The sequence below is a fragment of the Drosophila takahashii genome, chromosome 3L (genome assembly GCF_030179915.1).
Source record: "Drosophila takahashii strain IR98-3 E-12201 chromosome 3L, DtakHiC1v2, whole genome shotgun sequence".
NCBI lineage: Eukaryota > Metazoa > Arthropoda > Insecta > Diptera > Drosophilidae > Drosophila > Drosophila takahashii.
In genome coordinates, this window is record NC_091680.1 from 12,449,410 (window position 1) to 12,467,291 (window position 17,882).

Here is a 17,882-nt window from a genome sequence, read left to right on the forward strand (position 1 = left end):
GGACGAGTCAAGCTTCTTGCTAATTTTGGCATAGGCAGGCCATTCTACTTTTGGTGGATAAAAGTTGTGACGTATTCTAACCCACTTACAAGATCACACTTGGAAAGTATTCTACAAAAAGGTTTACTATAAAATTATCCTGGAATATTTTTAATTTAATTGAACACTTTAAATATATTTTCTACATTATTCATTTAAGAGGATTAAAATGTCCCAAACAATTGCATTTTATATGAACCTATATGTTAGCAAAAGTTTCTTGGCAAAAAAAAACCTAGCATTAGCTTACGAATAAAAAAAAAGGAAAACAAAGCAAAATACAACCGCTGCACCAATTCTCAGCAATTAAAAAGCAATCCTTAAGTCAAACTGGAGCAATTTAACTTTGACTGGGGAGGAGTAATTGACGTCATTAAAGTTTTCACTGGAAATGCTCAAGAAGCAGAGTGGAAAAGTGGACGAACAGACAACAGGCCACGAAACTGGGTTAACAATTTTCCTTTTCTGTTTTTACTGTTGAAAATTCCAGGAAAAGATGTGAACCAAGTCACACGGGAGGACTCCAGGCAAGAGGCTCTGGCCAACTGCCAATCAAATTCGCACACACGACATGTGAGGTGCGTGGAAAATGCAGGAAAATGAGGGAAAACGCAGGAAAACTACGCGCACAGACAGAGCGGAGGTGTGTGTATGTATAGAAGGATCCAGCACACGGGGACCATTAGCCGACAATCCTGCTGAGCGTTTTCAATGCATTTTTAATAAAGCAGCCCCAATGGGAAGTTTCAAATAAGACTCTGTGGGTCAATTGAGTTTTAAGAAATTAACTATTTAATTATTTAAATAAATTTAAAAGCTTTTAAGACCAACTAATTATATTGAATCCTTCCTCGCATACTAAATGACTTACATTATTATAATCGCCTTAAAAACTGAATAGTATATTATGAAAGATAAAGAGCTCTTTTACTAATTGCTCTCTACTCAATGAAAGCACAATACAATTTCGAATAAATAAATATTTTCTCAAACATAGTAATCTCAATTACCGGTTTGACAGGCAAACCCTGTCGAAAACACAGATACGAAATTATTTCTGATTGAAATTGTTCGTCGGCGAATTCTGTCAGACTGCCAAAAGTATCGTAATTGTAGCTAAATCTTATTTTCGTCGATTTCGCTGTGGCACGCTTTCAATGTTTTTTTTTTTTTTCGTTTGCTCTTTGGCAAATTTGTATCGTATCATTTGCATAAATTAGTGCAAAATTTATGGTTATAACAAGACAGAATAAACAGAAGAATACATACAAGAATTTATCATTCAAAATGATCAAGGTTGCATATGTTAGCTTTGAATTTTAGATGAAATATTCTTTTATGTTATCAAAAGTAATATATTTCATAAGAGCATTAAATTCTATATTTAACTTTTAATTCAGTTTTAGAAAATCCTCTTTTGGTTTTTCTAAGAGCTGTTGCCGTAATTTTCTTGGCCTCCTAAATTGCTCCTTGACTCCTCCAATAACCCGACCTCAAAGCAGAGCTAATCTGCCATTGCGCAACCTCATCGCAATCCGCGGTAGTTCATGTCGCCCACTCCTCCCACTTTACGCCCACTTTCCGCCCACTTCCTTCCCGCTTTCCAGGGCAACCGTGATGAGAAAGGGGAAGCCTACTGAGGCCTGCACGTTTCGAACATTATTTGCCTATGCGAGAGGATCTCCGACCCCCGACTCGCAACTCGCGACCCCTGACCCCACGGCGACCTTTCCCTGCTCATTTACGCATTCATTGTTTGGCCTCAAAGTTTGCCGGTAATTGACAGGCCACTTAAACCCTAAAGCGGTTAAGCCTCAGTTCCCTGAACCCCGGGAAATTGGGTAAGATTTATTTTATCACTGCAGCTTTGCAAAATCCTGAGTTAGCATAAACTCAAACTGACTAGAAACTTTCATTCTGAGAGTTAAAGCATTCCACAAGTTAATTAAAGTAATTTCCTTTCAGCGCTTTGAGATTGTAAGTTTAAAAATTAAACTATGATGTAAGCATTTATTCAGGAAGATGTTAAAATTATTTTTCTGCTAACTTTAAATGTGTAATACTAAAAACTACAAAGGAATTTTTGTGTTAGCAGAGAAACCTTCCAGGAATTTTTCATTAATCTTCCTTTAGCTCTATAGCTGAATGAAAGTCTTCCAGGAATCCTAAAACAAGACCTCTTATTTATGCCTGAAATAATTTTGAATAAACAATTGAAAATGTTACAAAGTGTTTATTGACGTGGAAATCAGATTCAAAGCAAGGTATTCAAACAATGAAGTATTTATTGTTAACTTTCTGCGGCTGCAGTCCCTTTGATGGCATTTCATTTGTCAAGAAACCATTTTAAATATTAAATTTCCAGCGAATTCTTCACTGAAATGCGACTTTTCGATTCAGCAGCAGCCGATTAAGCTGAAATGCTTTCATCCCACTGCTACTGCTGCCTTATTTAATATACTCGTAAAAGTTTCGTTGCCACAGTGAAATTTCATGGCATTTTCCCCCGCACCCCGTCGTCTTCGTCTTGCTCCGCTTCTGAGTAATTGGCATAATGACTGCCATCTACGTCCACTGGCAGCCAACTGAACTCAAACTTTAAGCAGCTTTGTTGGAGTTGGCTTGAATGAGTTTCAATTTTCTTGACGAGAGTCGGAAAAGCGGCTTAAATTATTGATTCGAGTTTGACTGGCATCGGCCTAAAGTGATTAAAAGTAATTGCTTCACACCTCCAGTTTTAAATTTTGAATTTATGTATTTTATTACTTTTTTTCGAAATTTCTTCAGTTATTTAACGTTTTTAATTATAGGCAAAATAAGCTGAATAATAAAATCCCTTCAGATGTAGTTAAGAGTTACGTATGCGCAATATTCGCATCACTCATACGCAGCGTAACTCAATTATGTATTGGCTGAATGGGAAAACTTTGAGCAAATGCAATTTCCCCACTTTGACGCTAAACGAGGCAATTTGAAAAATCAGCAATCGTCAAATGAATGTCATAAACAAATGCTAACCGTTATGTGAGCATAACTTCCCACATGTTTGTGTGAAATAACCCGAAAAATCAATAAAAATCGTTACCACGCCAAAGGAGGCGAATGAAAGCCATGACAAGAGCCATGAGCTGCCAATAAACATGGAATTGTGAGTTGTCCCAGTCCTGCAAACAGAAACTGGCAGGAAACCAACAAAAAAGTTCACAGAAAAGTATAAAAATATACGATTTTGGCTTTTGTTCGTTCGAAACCTTATGGTACCGGAAACTTTTTGTTAATGAGGAAATCAAATTCTAGCCGACATTCCAAATATTCTTTTTGTGTGGAAAATGGGAAAAGTGAAGCTTTCAACTGGGGGAAAACAGAAACTGAGGCTGAATGCCAAACGAGCCTCGCATAAACGTCGCTAGTTGTTATGGGAAATGTAAATGTATCTCGTGGATACACAAGTTACAAGTTGTTTGCCTGACATGTTTGTGTTCCCTTTCTCTTCCCTTTCCCTGCTTATGTCCTTCTATTGACACTTGTCTCTGTCTCAACGAGTGCGTGTGCTGGGGGAATATAAAGCCACGATTTGGGACACTATTTTTTGATGCGCTGCCTTGTCAAGCGCGAATTCCCATTTCCATATCAAGCAGTCAGGTGGACTTTTCTCTACCGCGTCACCTCTCCAGACTCCTAGACCGCCGGAAATTCCCAGAAAATGAACCCAATTTATTCTTAGAACGAATTAATCATTTCCAACTTTGGCGGCTAGTAATTTGTTCTTCCCTACCAACTGCACAGCCCGGAATAATGGGAAAGTCAATAATGAGATGGATCTGGGAAATCCAGTTACCTAGTTAAATATACACCACTAAAATTAAAATATATAGTTTAAGAAAAAGGTAATCAAAGAAACGCAAATGCCTTATAATCAATTTCTATCGACCTATTACATAATGTACAACTCTCTCTTGAACTCGTCAGGGTAACCAATTCAAGATTAAATTATATTCACCAGCCTGGCATTCAATTTCCTTATCAATAAAATGCAATGTGCAAATAGCACACAGACAGTCTGAAATGAAGGCTGTTGTGTTGAAAATACACTTTGTGTAATGAGATTTACTAAATATATAAAGAGATGACGCTTTTAAACATATTCAATCAATTTACAAACCCTTACAAAACTCTTTTTATATTCACTTTTAATGGACACCATTCTTATTCAGTTTAATTATATTTAAACTTTTATGCAACAGTCTTTTGGGTTATTTTAAAGTAAATTACAAATATTGTTCTCTTTTCCGCGCACAATAAACTATATGTAGTATGTTCACTGGTTCCATGATTTTGCTGCTCTTTGCTGCAATTTCAGGATTTGTGATCGCAAAAACGAGTAATCCTGCGGGGCGGCTTTTGGGGGCCGAACAATTACCCGTTAGTGTCGGTCACAAAACGAAACTGCAACACAGGATTCGGATTCGGAACTCTTGGTATAACATGTTTTCCATTTGAGGAGATACCGAATCGGAATTTCGGATCGGGACTCGAATCGAGAATCACGAGATGGGATGCGCGTCGATGGAGCGCTGATAACGAAATGAATTTCAGCGGTGATTGCAGGCGCGATAAATAAGCGCCGACTCCTCGGGCGGGAGATGCGATTCAGTCGATCTGAGGGGCTTCTAACGCCTCTAATGCCCATGCTCTGAATTCGCTCCGAGTGTAATTCAATCGATGTCACTCTGGCTGCGATCATTATCGATCACCCCGCCCCGCAGCCCCTACTATCCCTATCGCATTGTGGTCTGTGTCGCCTCAGTCGCCGGCGGCTCTTAATCACAGTTTCCATCACGACTTAGTGCATCGTAACTGTATCTACGTCTGTGCTTCATATAAATACACAGGGAACAGTGAGGTCTCTAAAAAACGGAAATTTCTTTTTAGTAAATATATATTTTGGACACTTTTGGGAAGTTTTCCCTATAACTATATTTATAATTAGAAATATTTATAAACCGGAGAATAGTAAATATATTTAAAATCCTTTTTGGGATCAGTATAGTAGCATATTAAGTTATACTCTAACAAACACTAGTTTCATAAATTTAATTTGATAGTTCAAATTATAAAAATACTTTGGTTCGCCTTACTGAAGCTGTACTGTCTGCACTAGATGTTTGTGTGCACAGAGGCGCCTTTGTCGTTGGATGTTTTTGCGGTTTTTAGCTTTTGGGGCGTCGCCGCTGCCATTGTGGATTGTACTGCATCCACCGCTCGATAGATACAATTACAGTTAGCTCCTTGAGGAGCTGCGTTGCCTGGCAACTTGGCCAAGTCGGTCGTCAGCGTTACGGTTATTGTCACTGCTGTGGCTTCTCGGCGAATGCCCACCCACCAGCTCTCAGCCCCCTCAATTACGACTGAATATGCATTAGCCATGGATTTGCAATTCCTTCGCCAATAAAGACCCAGATGAAAGGGGAATTCCACGAATGTTGCAATTTCTTAAATGGAAGAAGAAAACGGATTTCAAATCCGATATCCTATCAGCACATTTCAATTGGTTTGGGGATTTGAAGGAACATTTTTTTTTAACTGAACATTCTACAGAATCCCTATGGCAATAAAGTTAATTTATCTAAAGTTTATTCAAAGTATTTAAGCAAATTTTAAGCAAACAAAAAGTAAACTGGCCAAACTATGGTTGTAAACACGATACAACTTAAACATTAATAATAAATTCGTTTTAAATATAAGCGAATTTAAATATTTATTAATTTCTGTACAAATTAAATTCATCTTTTTCCTAAAGCATTTAAAAATCTTTATGTTCTCAGTTCTTTTGTAAACTCCCCAAAAACTCCCTTAAAAACATTCCTTTTAAATAAACTGCATAAAAGCTTCGTTTCAGCCTAGTTAGTCAATAGAAAAGCTAAGCACAGTGGGCTGGTTGTGTTAATTTTTCATAGGCCCCCTTCCATTTGGCTGTTTGCGTTAGTTTTCCCTTTGGTTCAGAAGCTAGTATCGCGGTTATCTTCGTGTGGATTCGCTTGTTGGCGCATTTTTTGTAATTCAAATCGCTTTTCGTATGCCTTGTGGTTTTTTGGTCAGAAGCCAAACAAGAGGAGCGCTCCACTGCTCCTAGCAAGTATCTAAGTTTCTGAGTATCTGGCGGTTACAAAGTGGGCCACACACCCACCTACACTGGCATGCATATGTGAGTGCACTGCGCGAAAAAAGTTCCATATTTCTACAAAAATAATTTACTTACGAAATAGCTGTATGGTTTGATCGGAAGGATTTAAAAGTTTTTTAATTTAATCTTACAATTAATATTATGTATCTTAATGTAGAGAAATTAGTATTAATATAAATATTTTTTGCTGAGTGAATCTGAGGTGAATATGGAGTGACTCTAAGTGAATACAAAGCGGCTTAGTCGACCGGACCCTGCATTTTTCGACTTCTTTCAACTCTGGGAAAGGGATGAAGTGTTTGGGGAATGGGGATGGAGATAGGGATGGGATGGGAGTTTCCCGCAAACATACACACGCATTATATTGCCTTGGAGTTTGTTTTCTTTGGGCGCTTTATCTTTGTTTACGCAGCCGCCGCACGTGGCCTCTTCTTGGGCTCCAAACACATCCACCTCTCACTTCTGGCCAAGGGAATATGCCTAATTCCCATTAGCAAAGTCTAAGCGGCTTTCGAGCGGTAATTGCACTTCGTGTACTAACGTTACCCATTATAAGTTGTCCGTTATCCCTCATCGGTTATCTATAATCGGCAGTCGCAGTCAACTCTTTGACTTTCTGGGAAAATATTTTGATTGATGATGTCTACTCAAACAATTTGATTTATTTGTTTGCGGTTTGTCCGACAATCGGTTATCAATCAGGAACATGAATGTAAGCAATTGGTTTTCTGTTAGTTGGTTTACTAGTTTATATACATTATTACTGTAAGAATAGAACATTTATGAAGGTAGCAGTAGATTGTTCTTTAAATTTAAAGAAAACCTCTCCATTTATTCTTCCTCAATTGTCCCCAAATAATCCCCACGCGCTCCAAACTCAAAAGCTAAGCCAACAAAGCAGGGTTACTGTCTTTATCCACAGAAAGGACAAATAATCCGTGATTCGCAAGGAGAGTTGAGCAAAGGAAAAGCAGGACAAACATGCCACAAAATGATACAGCAAAATGTGGAACAGGGCAAACTGAAGTCGACATAAATGGAACGAGCTGAGAAACTGCCTCAGTTTCAGTTTAAGTAGAACAGCGCTGAGACTGTGTGCTTTAAATAGCCAGCCGTTGTAATTAGATACATAACACATTAGTCTATCTCAAGACTGAATAGAGCTTAGCAAAAAAAATGTGGAGCAAGTCAGTTTTATGCAAATGGGTTCTTATAAGTAACCACAAATCCTAATTACTTGGATTGTATGTCTTTCAAGCTCACATTTGGCTCAATGTTTAGAAATATTTTATGTCGACAGCAATTTTTATTTCAGAAATTTGGGTATTTATGTCAATAGGATTCTGTTCATCACGTTTTATCTTTCGACAGTTAAAAATATAGATTAATTGGTTATAATTATTATAACATTTTATTCTTAATCTTTAATACATAAAAGGATACAAGAATTCTAATATTAATAATTTTCTAATGTTTATATATATTTTTTTTGCAAGGTTCTAGAAACCTACAATTTATTAACTGAAGTTGACCCAGAATTTTATTCTGTACTTTATGGGTTGAAAAACTGAAACTTAGGCGAAAACTTGTACCCTTAAATTGAGATTTAAACGGGGCCAACTCGAGGCACCAATGGGGAACATTAGCGGCGCAAACATACTTATGTTCCGACTGCGGATGGAGGACTTATTTCCCGGGACGTGCTCCCTGCGAAATGGAGCATCTGCAGCCGGCTACGTGAGGCGAATGCTTCTAAGTCCCAGCTGATACCCAAAACTAATGCCAAACTCTGCCTTCCTCTCCTTCCGATTGCAGTTCACTCCCTGCCGCATCTCACGGTCCTGAGCCTCTCCGGCTGCAGCAAACTGACGGACGATGGAGTGGAGCTGATTGCCGAGAACCTGCAGAAACTGCGCGCCCTGGACCTGTCCTGGTGTCCCCGCATTACGGACGCCTCGCTCGAGTATATCGCCTGTGATCTGAACCAGCTGGAGGAGCTGACACTGGATAGGTGAGTACGATTGCCGGGGGAACAAGGTCGGGTGCTCCTCCCACTGCACTTGCCAGCTGGCCCTACCGATTCCGTAATTATTCATGAGTAAAATTCAATTTCCGTCGCCGAGTAGCTGAACCTCATCTCCGGCGGCAACCATTAGTCGTCGGAAACTGCAGCAAGTTGCACTTAAAAGAATTTTTTAACTTAATATACGAACAGGTATATCATTCGAAGGGCCGCTGTTTTTACAGCAGATATAAATGTAACATTATATGTTTTTACCAGTAATGTTAAGTTAGGGTAAAGTTTTTATATTTTCTTTTTTTATTATATAAAAGGGTTTTTCAGTGCAAAGTTTTATACACATTCTTGCTACTCTCCTTGCAATCTGATTGTGCCCAGTCTCAGCCAGTTAAGTCACAACAAAACTCTTTTTGCAAAAATGGGTTCCATTCCATTTCTCGCACACATATGGATATATCCTTTCCACATCCGTGCCCAATGTCACATAAACATTTAGAGTTTTTTTTTAGTTATAGATACCCACTGTCAGCTATTGGCTAAGAAATTAAATTTATTAATATTGGACAGAAAATAATATTTTATGGTTTTACCGCTGCAATCTCTAGACGACCATAAATAAAATTTCCTAAGACTTTGGGTCTCAGAGCCTTCAGAAGGCAATTTTTTTGAGCATTCGCGTCTCCCTGGTATTAAAATTTGTTGGAGTTGTACAATCCAATCAGTATATCGCAGTTTAAAGTTTCATAACTTGCGATTTGAATTAAACTTCGCAATGGATATTTCCATCTAGGATAACTCTTTCAATCAATGGATGCCTGACTAGACACCACAAGACTTTGTGTTAGGCATGATAATAATATGAATATCTAATCTATATCGAACTGATCTTGAATCCTTATAATAGGTGCCCCTTTTCTGTACCTTTCAGATGCGTGCACATAACGGACATTGGCGTGGGATATATCTCCACGATGCTGTCGCTGACCGCCCTCTTCCTGCGCTGGTGCTCCCAGGTGCGTGACTTTGGGCTGCAGCACCTGTGCTCGATGCGGAACCTCCAGGTGCTGTCCCTGGCCGGATGTCCCCTGCTCACCTCCTCGGGCTTGTCCAGCCTGATCCAGCTGAGGCATCTGCAGGAGCTGGAGCTGACCAACTGCCCGGGGGCGTCGCACGAACTGTTCGACTACCTGAAGGAGCACCTGCCCCGTTGCCTGATCATCGAATAATCGATGGGTGGATGCAGATGCAGATGCGGATCCCTGGAGCTCACGGAGCACTGATTTTCGGTTCGGTTCGTTTCAGCATTCGAGTATGCTAATTTGGTACACTTAACCTCCAGTCGGCAAGTTCCTCGCGTGCTATGTGACTTTAACTTTCCGTCAACACTGTACTCTATCCCTTATAGTTTTAGACTTTTTATGATTTCTGCTGTGATTTGATACGGAACTTAGTTAAGTTGATCTGTTTAAGACGATGATGTACCACAAAAGACCCGAAGATGATATTTATTTACATGCAATACGATATGTCTAATATACATATACATAAATATATTTATATTTATAAATATACATTATTTATATTATTGTAGTTTTTAACGAACGTTTTATTTACTACTCTCGCTGTAACTAAAACATACAGTCTACGTGTAAATTACTGAAAGAAACAAACTCAAAAAATTAAAACAAAACATTGCGCCCAAAAGACGAACAAACAACAAATAGAAATTACAAATTACAAAATACAAAGTGAATCAAAATATGCAATTAACTTACATTAGTTCAAAGAAGCAAAACCACAAAAAATGAAAATATTTACGAGCATAGTGAAAACGTGCAAAAGTTGCCGGCAGCTTTAGATTGAAATTGCAATTGAAATTTACAAATCTTAGACTTTTGCAGCCCCTGACCAGTGAAACCTTCGATTGTACCATATGACTAATCTGTAATTATCTAACGGCTACTGAAAGTATTTTAAGCAAGGAATCGGTGACAGAAATGTGCACGTTAGCCATGAAGTCAATACTTAACACTTTAGCAAATTGTTGTCAGGTTGCAAACTGCAATTGCGAATCTTGAACAATCGACTTCTGGCCGTCAAAGATACTCTATATATCTAGCTTACGTTATAGAGCTGCTCTCCTCATTAAGTAAAGCCCTCACTCAAACCTAATGTAAATGCTTTGTTTTTAAATCCAATGTGAGAGAGTTTCATCGTGAACATTGAGCAAATGGAGATTGGAAACTGCAGTCTTAAACAACCAAGAACACAACTCTACAAGTACATGATAAAATAAATAAATGGTAAAATGAATTCGAAGGTGTTTCTATTATATCTTAGCTCAAAGGGGTCAATAATTAATTAATTTAATTAAATAAAATCCAAAACATAGCTGAGTTAAACATTTTTTTAAAAATCTGCGTTTAATCAGTCTGAATCTAAGATTTATAGTTAAACATTCATTGCTCGTTCTACTTTAAATCGACTTCTTAATAATAGTTGGGGGGATTTATCATACAGTTGAGTAAGTTTCAGGGTTATTCCTCGCAGGCGCCTTCGCCATCCTCGTCGTTGTCGTACTCATCGTCCTCCTCCTCGTCCTGATCCTCATCCTTGCCCTGCTGATCCCACCAGGAGAGCACGCCCAGGCCGGATTCGTTAATGGCACCCTGGGAAAAAGACACACAATGAATATAAATCACTTTCTAAGACGCACAAAGGCTTACAATAATCCTGTAAGGGGTTTTGGTTTCCTGGGAGGAGGCAGATGCGGCTGCCGAGGATGTGCCGGGTCCCTGCTGCGACTGAGCCTCCGCCTTGGGCGGTCCGATGGGCGACGTCTCCTCGAAGATCTCCCGTGAGACGCGGAACTTGATGGGCTCGCCCACATCCATGAAGAGATCGTGCTTGGCGCCGTCCTCCAGTGGATATTCCCAGACCCACGCCTGTTCGGCCTCATCGAAGCGGGAGGGATGCTGCAGGGCGGCATGTGGGATGAGGATGTCGTCGAAGAAGCCCAGGGTCACGTGGACGCCTTCCCGGCTGCAGTTCCGTATCTTTCCGGTGATCACGGTGCCCACCATCGGCCGGAATACCACATACCGGAAGAGCACCTCCGTGTGCGAGGCTCCGTCGCCCGGCAGGATGATGGAGTCCTTCAGGGAAACTATATCCTTCAGAGCCATGCACAGGCCCACGTTGAGCAGGACCTGCCGGCAAAGGAAACCAGGAATTAGGACCTTGCATGGCAATCACATGCAACCCACCTTGTTGGCCAGCTTGCGGTCGATCTCGTCGCGCACGGCGTCCACCAACTTCAGGTGGAACTGGTCCGGCGCAATTCGCACATTGTCCTTCAGCTCCGCCAGCACGAACATGTCGCCAAATTATTCAATTACGCAAATCAGAAATCGTTTACTTCATTGTTTTGAAATGCGAATTGCCATGTGTAGACGAAAAATACTAAATAACTAAATACTGTTGGTTTCGTACTTAGGGTATTCCTGTCACGCGTTCAACTTTAATAATTTAAAAATTAAAATATTAATATAAAAAAAAATAATATTTTTTCTCTAACCTTTAAAAAATGTATTAATTTTATATGCTTTTTAAAAGTTTAGAAAAATAAATTCTTTGAAATCTGAAAATGTTGGGAATACCCCTCTAAAAATACTGCACAGATAACAGTCCCTGAAAAATACCAAAACAAAGTCAACGTACCGCTGTGAATGGCATTCGCAACACGTGTGGTGGTTTCGGTAATTCGTGAAATTTTTGGTCTTCAATTTCGCGACTTTTCAAAAGCTCTTTTGATATAAAAAGAATAAATAATTTAATTCGAATCAGTAATTACTGCATGCACCAAGATGAACGACGATCGGCACAAATACAGCGACGCCGAGGAGGACGAGGAAGACCTGCGGAATGTAAGCGAAGTAGCTATCAACTGGCAATGAAATCCTTTAAAAACATCCTTTTTTGCAGTCCGAGTGGGTAAACGACTTCAAGACCCTCACAGTGAAGCACGAGATCTTCAAGGACATAAAGCTGACGCCCAAGGAGGCCAGCGATGACCTGGCTCAAGTCATAGAACTGGCCAACGAGGAGGAGGAGCCGGAGGAGGAGGATTACGATGACGAGGACTACGACGATGTGGGCGATGACTACGATGCGTACGAGGAGGCCTACACGGGCTTCAACAAGGCGCATGTCCAGCCGCAGCTGACCAACGCCAGTGGCGGCGGCGGCACAGGAGGAGGTTCCGGCGGAGGCGGCTCGCAGCGCGTCAGCAGCTACCAACCCAATGATAAGCTGCTGCGCCGCTACTCCGCCCGCATCAACGTAGAGAAGTACGATCCCACCACCAACATGAGCGCCCAGGCCGCCAACCGGCTGGTGAACTTCGATCGGCGGGAGAGGACGCAGGTGCGCGACAAGCACGACAGGGCCACCGCCGAGCAGGTGATGGATCCTCGCACCCGGATGATTCTCTTCAAGCTGCTCAATCGCGGTCTCATACAGGAAATCAACGGCTGCATCTCCACGGGCAAGGAGGCGAACGTCTACCATGCCGTTTCCAAGAACGGCGACGAGGAGTTCGCCATCAAGATCTACAAGACATCCATTCTGGTGTTCAAGGACCGCGACAAGTATGTGTCCGGCGAATTCCGCTTCCGGCACGGCTACTGCAAGCATAATCCGCGCAAAATGGTGCGCACCTGGGCGGAGAAGGAGATGCGCAACTACCTGCGAATGCGCAATGCCGGCGTCCCAGTCCCGGAGCCGATCCTGCTGCGTTCGCACGTCCTGGTCATGCGCTTCTGCGGCCGCGACGGTTGGCCGGCGCCCAAGTTAAAGGACGTCGAGCTGAGCACCTCGAAGGCGCGCGAGTTGTACAGGGACTGCGTGGTCATCATGTGGCGCATCTACAACCAGTGTCGCCTGGTGCACGCCGATCTGTCGGAGTTCAACATCCTGCTGCAGGACGGCCAGCTGGTGATCATCGACGTCAGCCAGTCGGTGGAGCACGATCATCCGCATTCCTTCGACTTTCTGCGCAAGGACTGCACCAACATATCCGAGTTTTTCCGCAAGCGGGCGGTGGCCACGATGACCGTGAAGGAGCTGTTCGACTTCATCACTGACCAGACCATCACTGCGGAGAACATGGAGGAGTGCCTGGAACGCATCTCGGAGCGGATCAAGGACCGTGACTTTGACGCCATCTCGGCGCAGGAGAAGATCGACGAGGCCGTGTGGCAGAACACCTACATTCCCAAGCGACTGGATGAGGTTAGATCTCCTAGTTTGTTACTCATCCAAAGCCATTTTATTAACCAGAATTCCCTTTGCAGGTGCGTCACTTTGAGCGGGATGTGGCCAAGGCCAAGCAGGGTGTGCAGCAAAATCTCATCTACGGCAAGATCACAGGTCTCACATCAGATCTGGATGTGCAGCAGCAGCCAGACGTGCTTGAGTCTACAAAAGGCAATAACGGGGAGGGTAGTGACGCCCATACGAGCGAAAGCGAAGACGAAAATTCTCAGGATAACGACAACGACGACGATGCTACTCGATTTAAAAATTCTGCAAGACCGCGAGAGGAGTCTCCGGAAAGTAAAAAGGCTCGCAAGAAGGCCGTAAAAGATGCGAAAGCCGAGCAGCGCAAAGTCAAAGTGAAAAAGCACGTGAAGAAGCGCAAGGAGAAAATGGGCAGCATGAAGAAGTAGAACCGTCTTTATTTTAAATATCGGTAATATAGCAAGGAGTTTAAGTTCTTATTAGTTTATTTCCATTTTTTATCTTGGGTGCATCATAAGAAAAGAAGGCTTAATATGAAGATTTTCATATTTTTATGATTTGATTAAGCTAGTTAGTACTACCTGGCGATATTTTTTTGGAAACTATAACTAACTCATTTTTTGAATAACCTAAACCTAATTATCCCCCGAAAAATGCGATGCATCCTAAGTTAAGATAATTTCTTTATTGTAAATACTATACCAATTGGCTGTGGAATCGGCACAGCTATTTAATTAAACCAACATGTGAAATACACCTGCTCTTAGTCCATTCAACAGTATACTCGTGGTGGTTGTTTAAAATATTTAAAATATTCTTAAATTGGTTCCGCTAATTTTATTTTATGAATGGGGATCTTACTCCAACGGCTATTTCCCACCTACAGATTTAATACTCTCTTAAGATCTTAGAAACTCTTAAGAATAACCGTGAAACGGCGAGAAATTTGCAATTTCCTTAATCCGCTTAAGAATTAAAATTTCCACAGTTTGACAAATTCCGTTTAGCAGTTGCGATCGCAATGTTGCTGCGAATAGTCCTCTTATATTTGAGTTTGTCACCGGGAAAAGTCGCTGAATCCTCGGTGACGCCGTTGCGTTATAATCTGACGATCCTCACGCACCTGGGGAACGGTGTCCAGAAGGAATATGAGGGAATCGTTTCCATCGACATAAAAGCGATGAAAGCCTCGAAATATATTTATCTTAACGCCCGCGACCTAAACATGTACTTGGAGAAAACATATGTGACGCGATGGGTTACCGGTCATTATATCAATGCAGTCGAGATAAAGAAAACTCCGAATAAATCCGGCGAAATTCAAGTAATTCTCAGACTACCTCTGAGAATCGGAGAGACATACACGCTGTACATGTTCTTTACTGGCGGTTTAACTAGGCCGAAGAAGTTCGGCTACTTTTCGGGAAATTACGAAAGAACGCCGCAAATCTTTTATGCACTAACGCGCTTCGAGCCGGACTACGCACACACCGTGTTTCCCTGCTTCGATAGCCCACTCTACAGGACACCTTTCAACCTAACCATGGTGCACCACAAGCAATATACTGCACTCAGCAATATGCCCGCCACAGGACAGACACCGCAGTAAGTAAATCCCAGAAAGAAATAACATATAAGGTATTATAATGAGTATCCCTTACTTGCAGCGATGAGATTGACGACTATGTGTGGACGACCTTCATGGGAACACCGCCGCTGGCTACCTACCAGGTCATGTGGGCTCTGCACCGCCTTGACAAAGTTTCCAGTAGCCTCACCAAAACGGGAGAGAACGTCACCGTTTGGGCGCGTTGGCAATTGAAGGAAAAGCTGGCCAATGTAGCGAATATGACGCCCGAGCTGCTCACCAACTACGAGACTTTGTTCGCCCAGCCATTGCCAAGTGGACCGGATTGGGGTGGCAAGTTCGATCAACTGGTTATTCCGGGCTATGCCAAAGTGTATAGTGGCAAAGGTCTCATGGTGCTGGGAGAGGATGAAGTGGATCCCAACGAGACGACGCTCGTTAGTCTCAAGGAATTGCTGGCGGAGCAGTTGGCCAGCCAGTGGAACGGACTACTGGTGAGCGCATCCGACTGGGATGGAGGATACGTGCGCGACGGCATCAACAAATATCTGGCATTGCAGGCGCTGGCCATGCCGAACAAGGGGGAGTATAACAAGACCCACCTGCTGACCACCCGCCTGGATGTCTTGAGCTATGATTCGCTGCTCGAATCGAAGGCCATTGCAGTCGATGCGAGGGAAAACGGACACGATAAGTTTCGCAAGCACAAGATGTGCCTGATCACGCACATGATAAGATTGGCCATCGGCGATAAGGGGTTCTTTGAGGGATTGCAGGAATTCGTCCAGCGGTACGCCAATTCCTCCGCTTCAATCAAGCAGCTTTGGGAGGATTTGCAACGAGCGGCACGCCGAACTCACCAGCTGCCCGTCGGCGTGGCCTTGACCACTGTCATGGAGTCGTGGCTTAGGCAACCAGGATACCCTGCACTCTCCGTTCTGCGCGACGACAAGACTCACAAGGTGACCGTAACGCAGAGCCGCTACTTTCAGAGAAAAATGACCATCGCATCGAAAGACTGCTGGTGGCTGCCGGTGATCTATATCTCCAAGAAGGTATCGCTTGCTCAGGTGGAGTGGCTTGGCTGTCAGAATAAGAAAGCGGAAATCTTGACTCTAAACAACGTCGTTGAACCGCAGGAGTGGCTGCTGTTTAATGTGGATGCCGCAGCACCTCTTCGTGTTCTCTACGATCTTTCTAACTGGCGGCTGATTACTGAGGCACTGCTGCAGAACTTCACCCAGATCCCGGAGCTCAGCCGAGCCCAGTTGGTGGATGATGCCCTCAACCTCGCCTGGTCGGGTCAACTACCCTATAGCGTTGCCCTAAGCGTTGTCAAGTATCTTCCAAATGAGACCAGCATTGCTGTTTGGCAAACGGCTCTTACTAATTTAGAAAAGTTGCAGGATGTCATGAGAATAACTACAGGATATAGGATATTTAAGGTGGGTGTTCGTAATTGTTATACGATTTTAAAAAGATTCTGGCGCCCACACCTTTAAAGATTTCCGAAAAGTATAAATGCAATTTTGTTGTGTATATTTATACCTATCAAAATGTAGGAGAAATTTCAAAAATATGTTATATATCCATTTCCCTCGCACTCCCTTCAGCTGAGTATTAGATAGTCGGGACACCAACCCGATATTTTCCACTAATTCATGTTTATTTACAGCTCTTCATGCGCAAACTCATTGAGCCTTCGTTTAAGGAAACGTTAAAAAAGTTTGCAACGACAGCCAGGACAAGTCCTTATATTCCGACACCGCTACCGAAACTATCCGTGCCGACGATCCTGTACCGGCTGGCGTGTCAGTTCGAAATCAATGAATGCCTGACGGATGCACAGAAGCGATTTGCGACGGCGATGGAACAGAAAAACATATCCTCCATACCGGTGGAATTGCAAGAAACCGTACTGTGCAAGGGCATCCGCAACGGATTGGAAGATCACTGGCAAATAGTGCGTGATATGTTCCTCAATGCCACTGAAATTAAGGAGAAGGGAATCCTCCTTAACTCACTCACCTGCACTACGGAGTATTGGGCGATGCAAAAGTTGCTCAATTGGGCCTTCGACGACGAAAAGGTGCCAAAAGCGCTGACAGTTGATCTCTTTACCGCCGTTATGCACACCTACCTGGGTTTCTATGTGGGCAATCAGTTTCTGTTCGACAACTTGGGGGAAGTCCTGCGACGGTGAGTATTTTGAGAGCACTTGGTGTCCTTAGTCCTATCAACTCATAATCGACCTTATAGCTACACTGCCAACGAGGTCAAGGCGATCCTGAATCCCTTTATTAAAGCAGTGACCACCAAGGAGGAGCTGGCGTCGCTACAAGACCTTTTCAAAAAGACAATGACATCATCGATGACCTCCGGTATTAATTCCATGCTGGAGCCTGCGTCTGACAGGGTGAATTGGCGGAAGTATAACTATTTTGATTTCCTTAATGCCATTCGAAATATTACTTTAAAAAAAGAAGTCTCTTCTTTATGGAATTCAGCTTAAAACATTATACCCGTAACGGTTTTAAGCTTTTTTAAAGGAAATATATTTTTTACATTTTTATTTCCCCCATAGAAAATAAGTGAATTGAGTCGATAGGCATGCAAAAATAAATGCACTACAATTCTAATTTTAAAATTTTGGGTGCATTAAATTTGTGGGATTTATGTCAAACTTTAAAGGCTGCTTTTCTTCTATTAGTTGCACACTTCTTAAACCAATACAACAAACATCGCAATAT

At 42.3% G+C, this 17,882-nt stretch overlaps 4 protein-coding genes across 5 annotated transcripts in view; 3 read left to right on the plus strand and 1 right to left on the minus strand.

Annotated features, from left to right (window-relative positions):
- Nucleotides 1-10,556, plus strand: part of LOC108054168 (F-box/LRR-repeat protein 16) — a 32,542-nt gene extending 21,986 nt beyond the window's left edge. The window contains exons 4-6 of one of the 2 annotated variants that reach the window (XR_011418466.1): nt 8,039-8,234; nt 9,172-9,585; nt 9,649-10,556. Coding sequence is in view for 1 of the 2 variants with exons in the window: in XM_070214672.1 (XP_070070773.1) it covers nt 8,039-8,234; nt 9,172-9,469 (494 nt within the window). In the remaining variant the exon portion in view is untranslated. Of the gene's footprint in view, nt 1-8,038; nt 8,235-9,171 lie in introns of both variants that reach the window. The other variant, XM_070214672.1, reaches the window with a different exon arrangement.
- An 84-nt stretch (nt 10,557-10,640) lies between these two features.
- On the minus strand, nt 10,641-11,696 carry Polr3H (RNA polymerase III subunit H). Its single transcript, XM_017137018.3, has 3 exons — nt 11,510-11,696; nt 10,970-11,452; nt 10,641-10,912 (listed from the first exon to the last, which is right to left on the minus strand). Exons 1-3 carry the CDS (start codon nt 11,618-11,620, stop codon nt 10,781-10,783), a joined length of 726 nt encoding a protein of 241 aa, XP_016992507.2. The 5' UTR covers nt 11,621-11,696; the 3' UTR covers nt 10,641-10,780.
- A 285-nt stretch (nt 11,697-11,981) lies between these two features.
- RIOK1 (RIO kinase 1) lies at nt 11,982-14,300 on the plus strand. Its single transcript, XM_017136973.3, has 3 exons — nt 11,982-12,169; nt 12,228-13,535; nt 13,598-14,300. The coding sequence occupies exons 1-3, from the start codon at nt 12,110-12,112 to the stop codon at nt 13,970-13,972; spliced, it is 1,743 nt and encodes a 580-aa protein (XP_016992462.2). The 5' UTR covers nt 11,982-12,109; the 3' UTR covers nt 13,973-14,300.
- Nucleotides 14,301-14,543: 243 nt separating this feature from the next.
- LOC108054147 (aminopeptidase Q) lies at nt 14,544-17,771 on the plus strand. Its single transcript, XM_017136970.3, has 4 exons — nt 14,544-15,149; nt 15,212-16,577; nt 16,808-17,331; nt 17,392-17,771. Exons 1-4 carry the CDS (start codon nt 14,566-14,568, stop codon nt 17,642-17,644), a joined length of 2,727 nt encoding a protein of 908 aa, XP_016992459.2. The 5' UTR covers nt 14,544-14,565; the 3' UTR covers nt 17,645-17,771.
- The last annotated feature ends 111 nt before the right edge of the window (nt 17,772-17,882 follow it).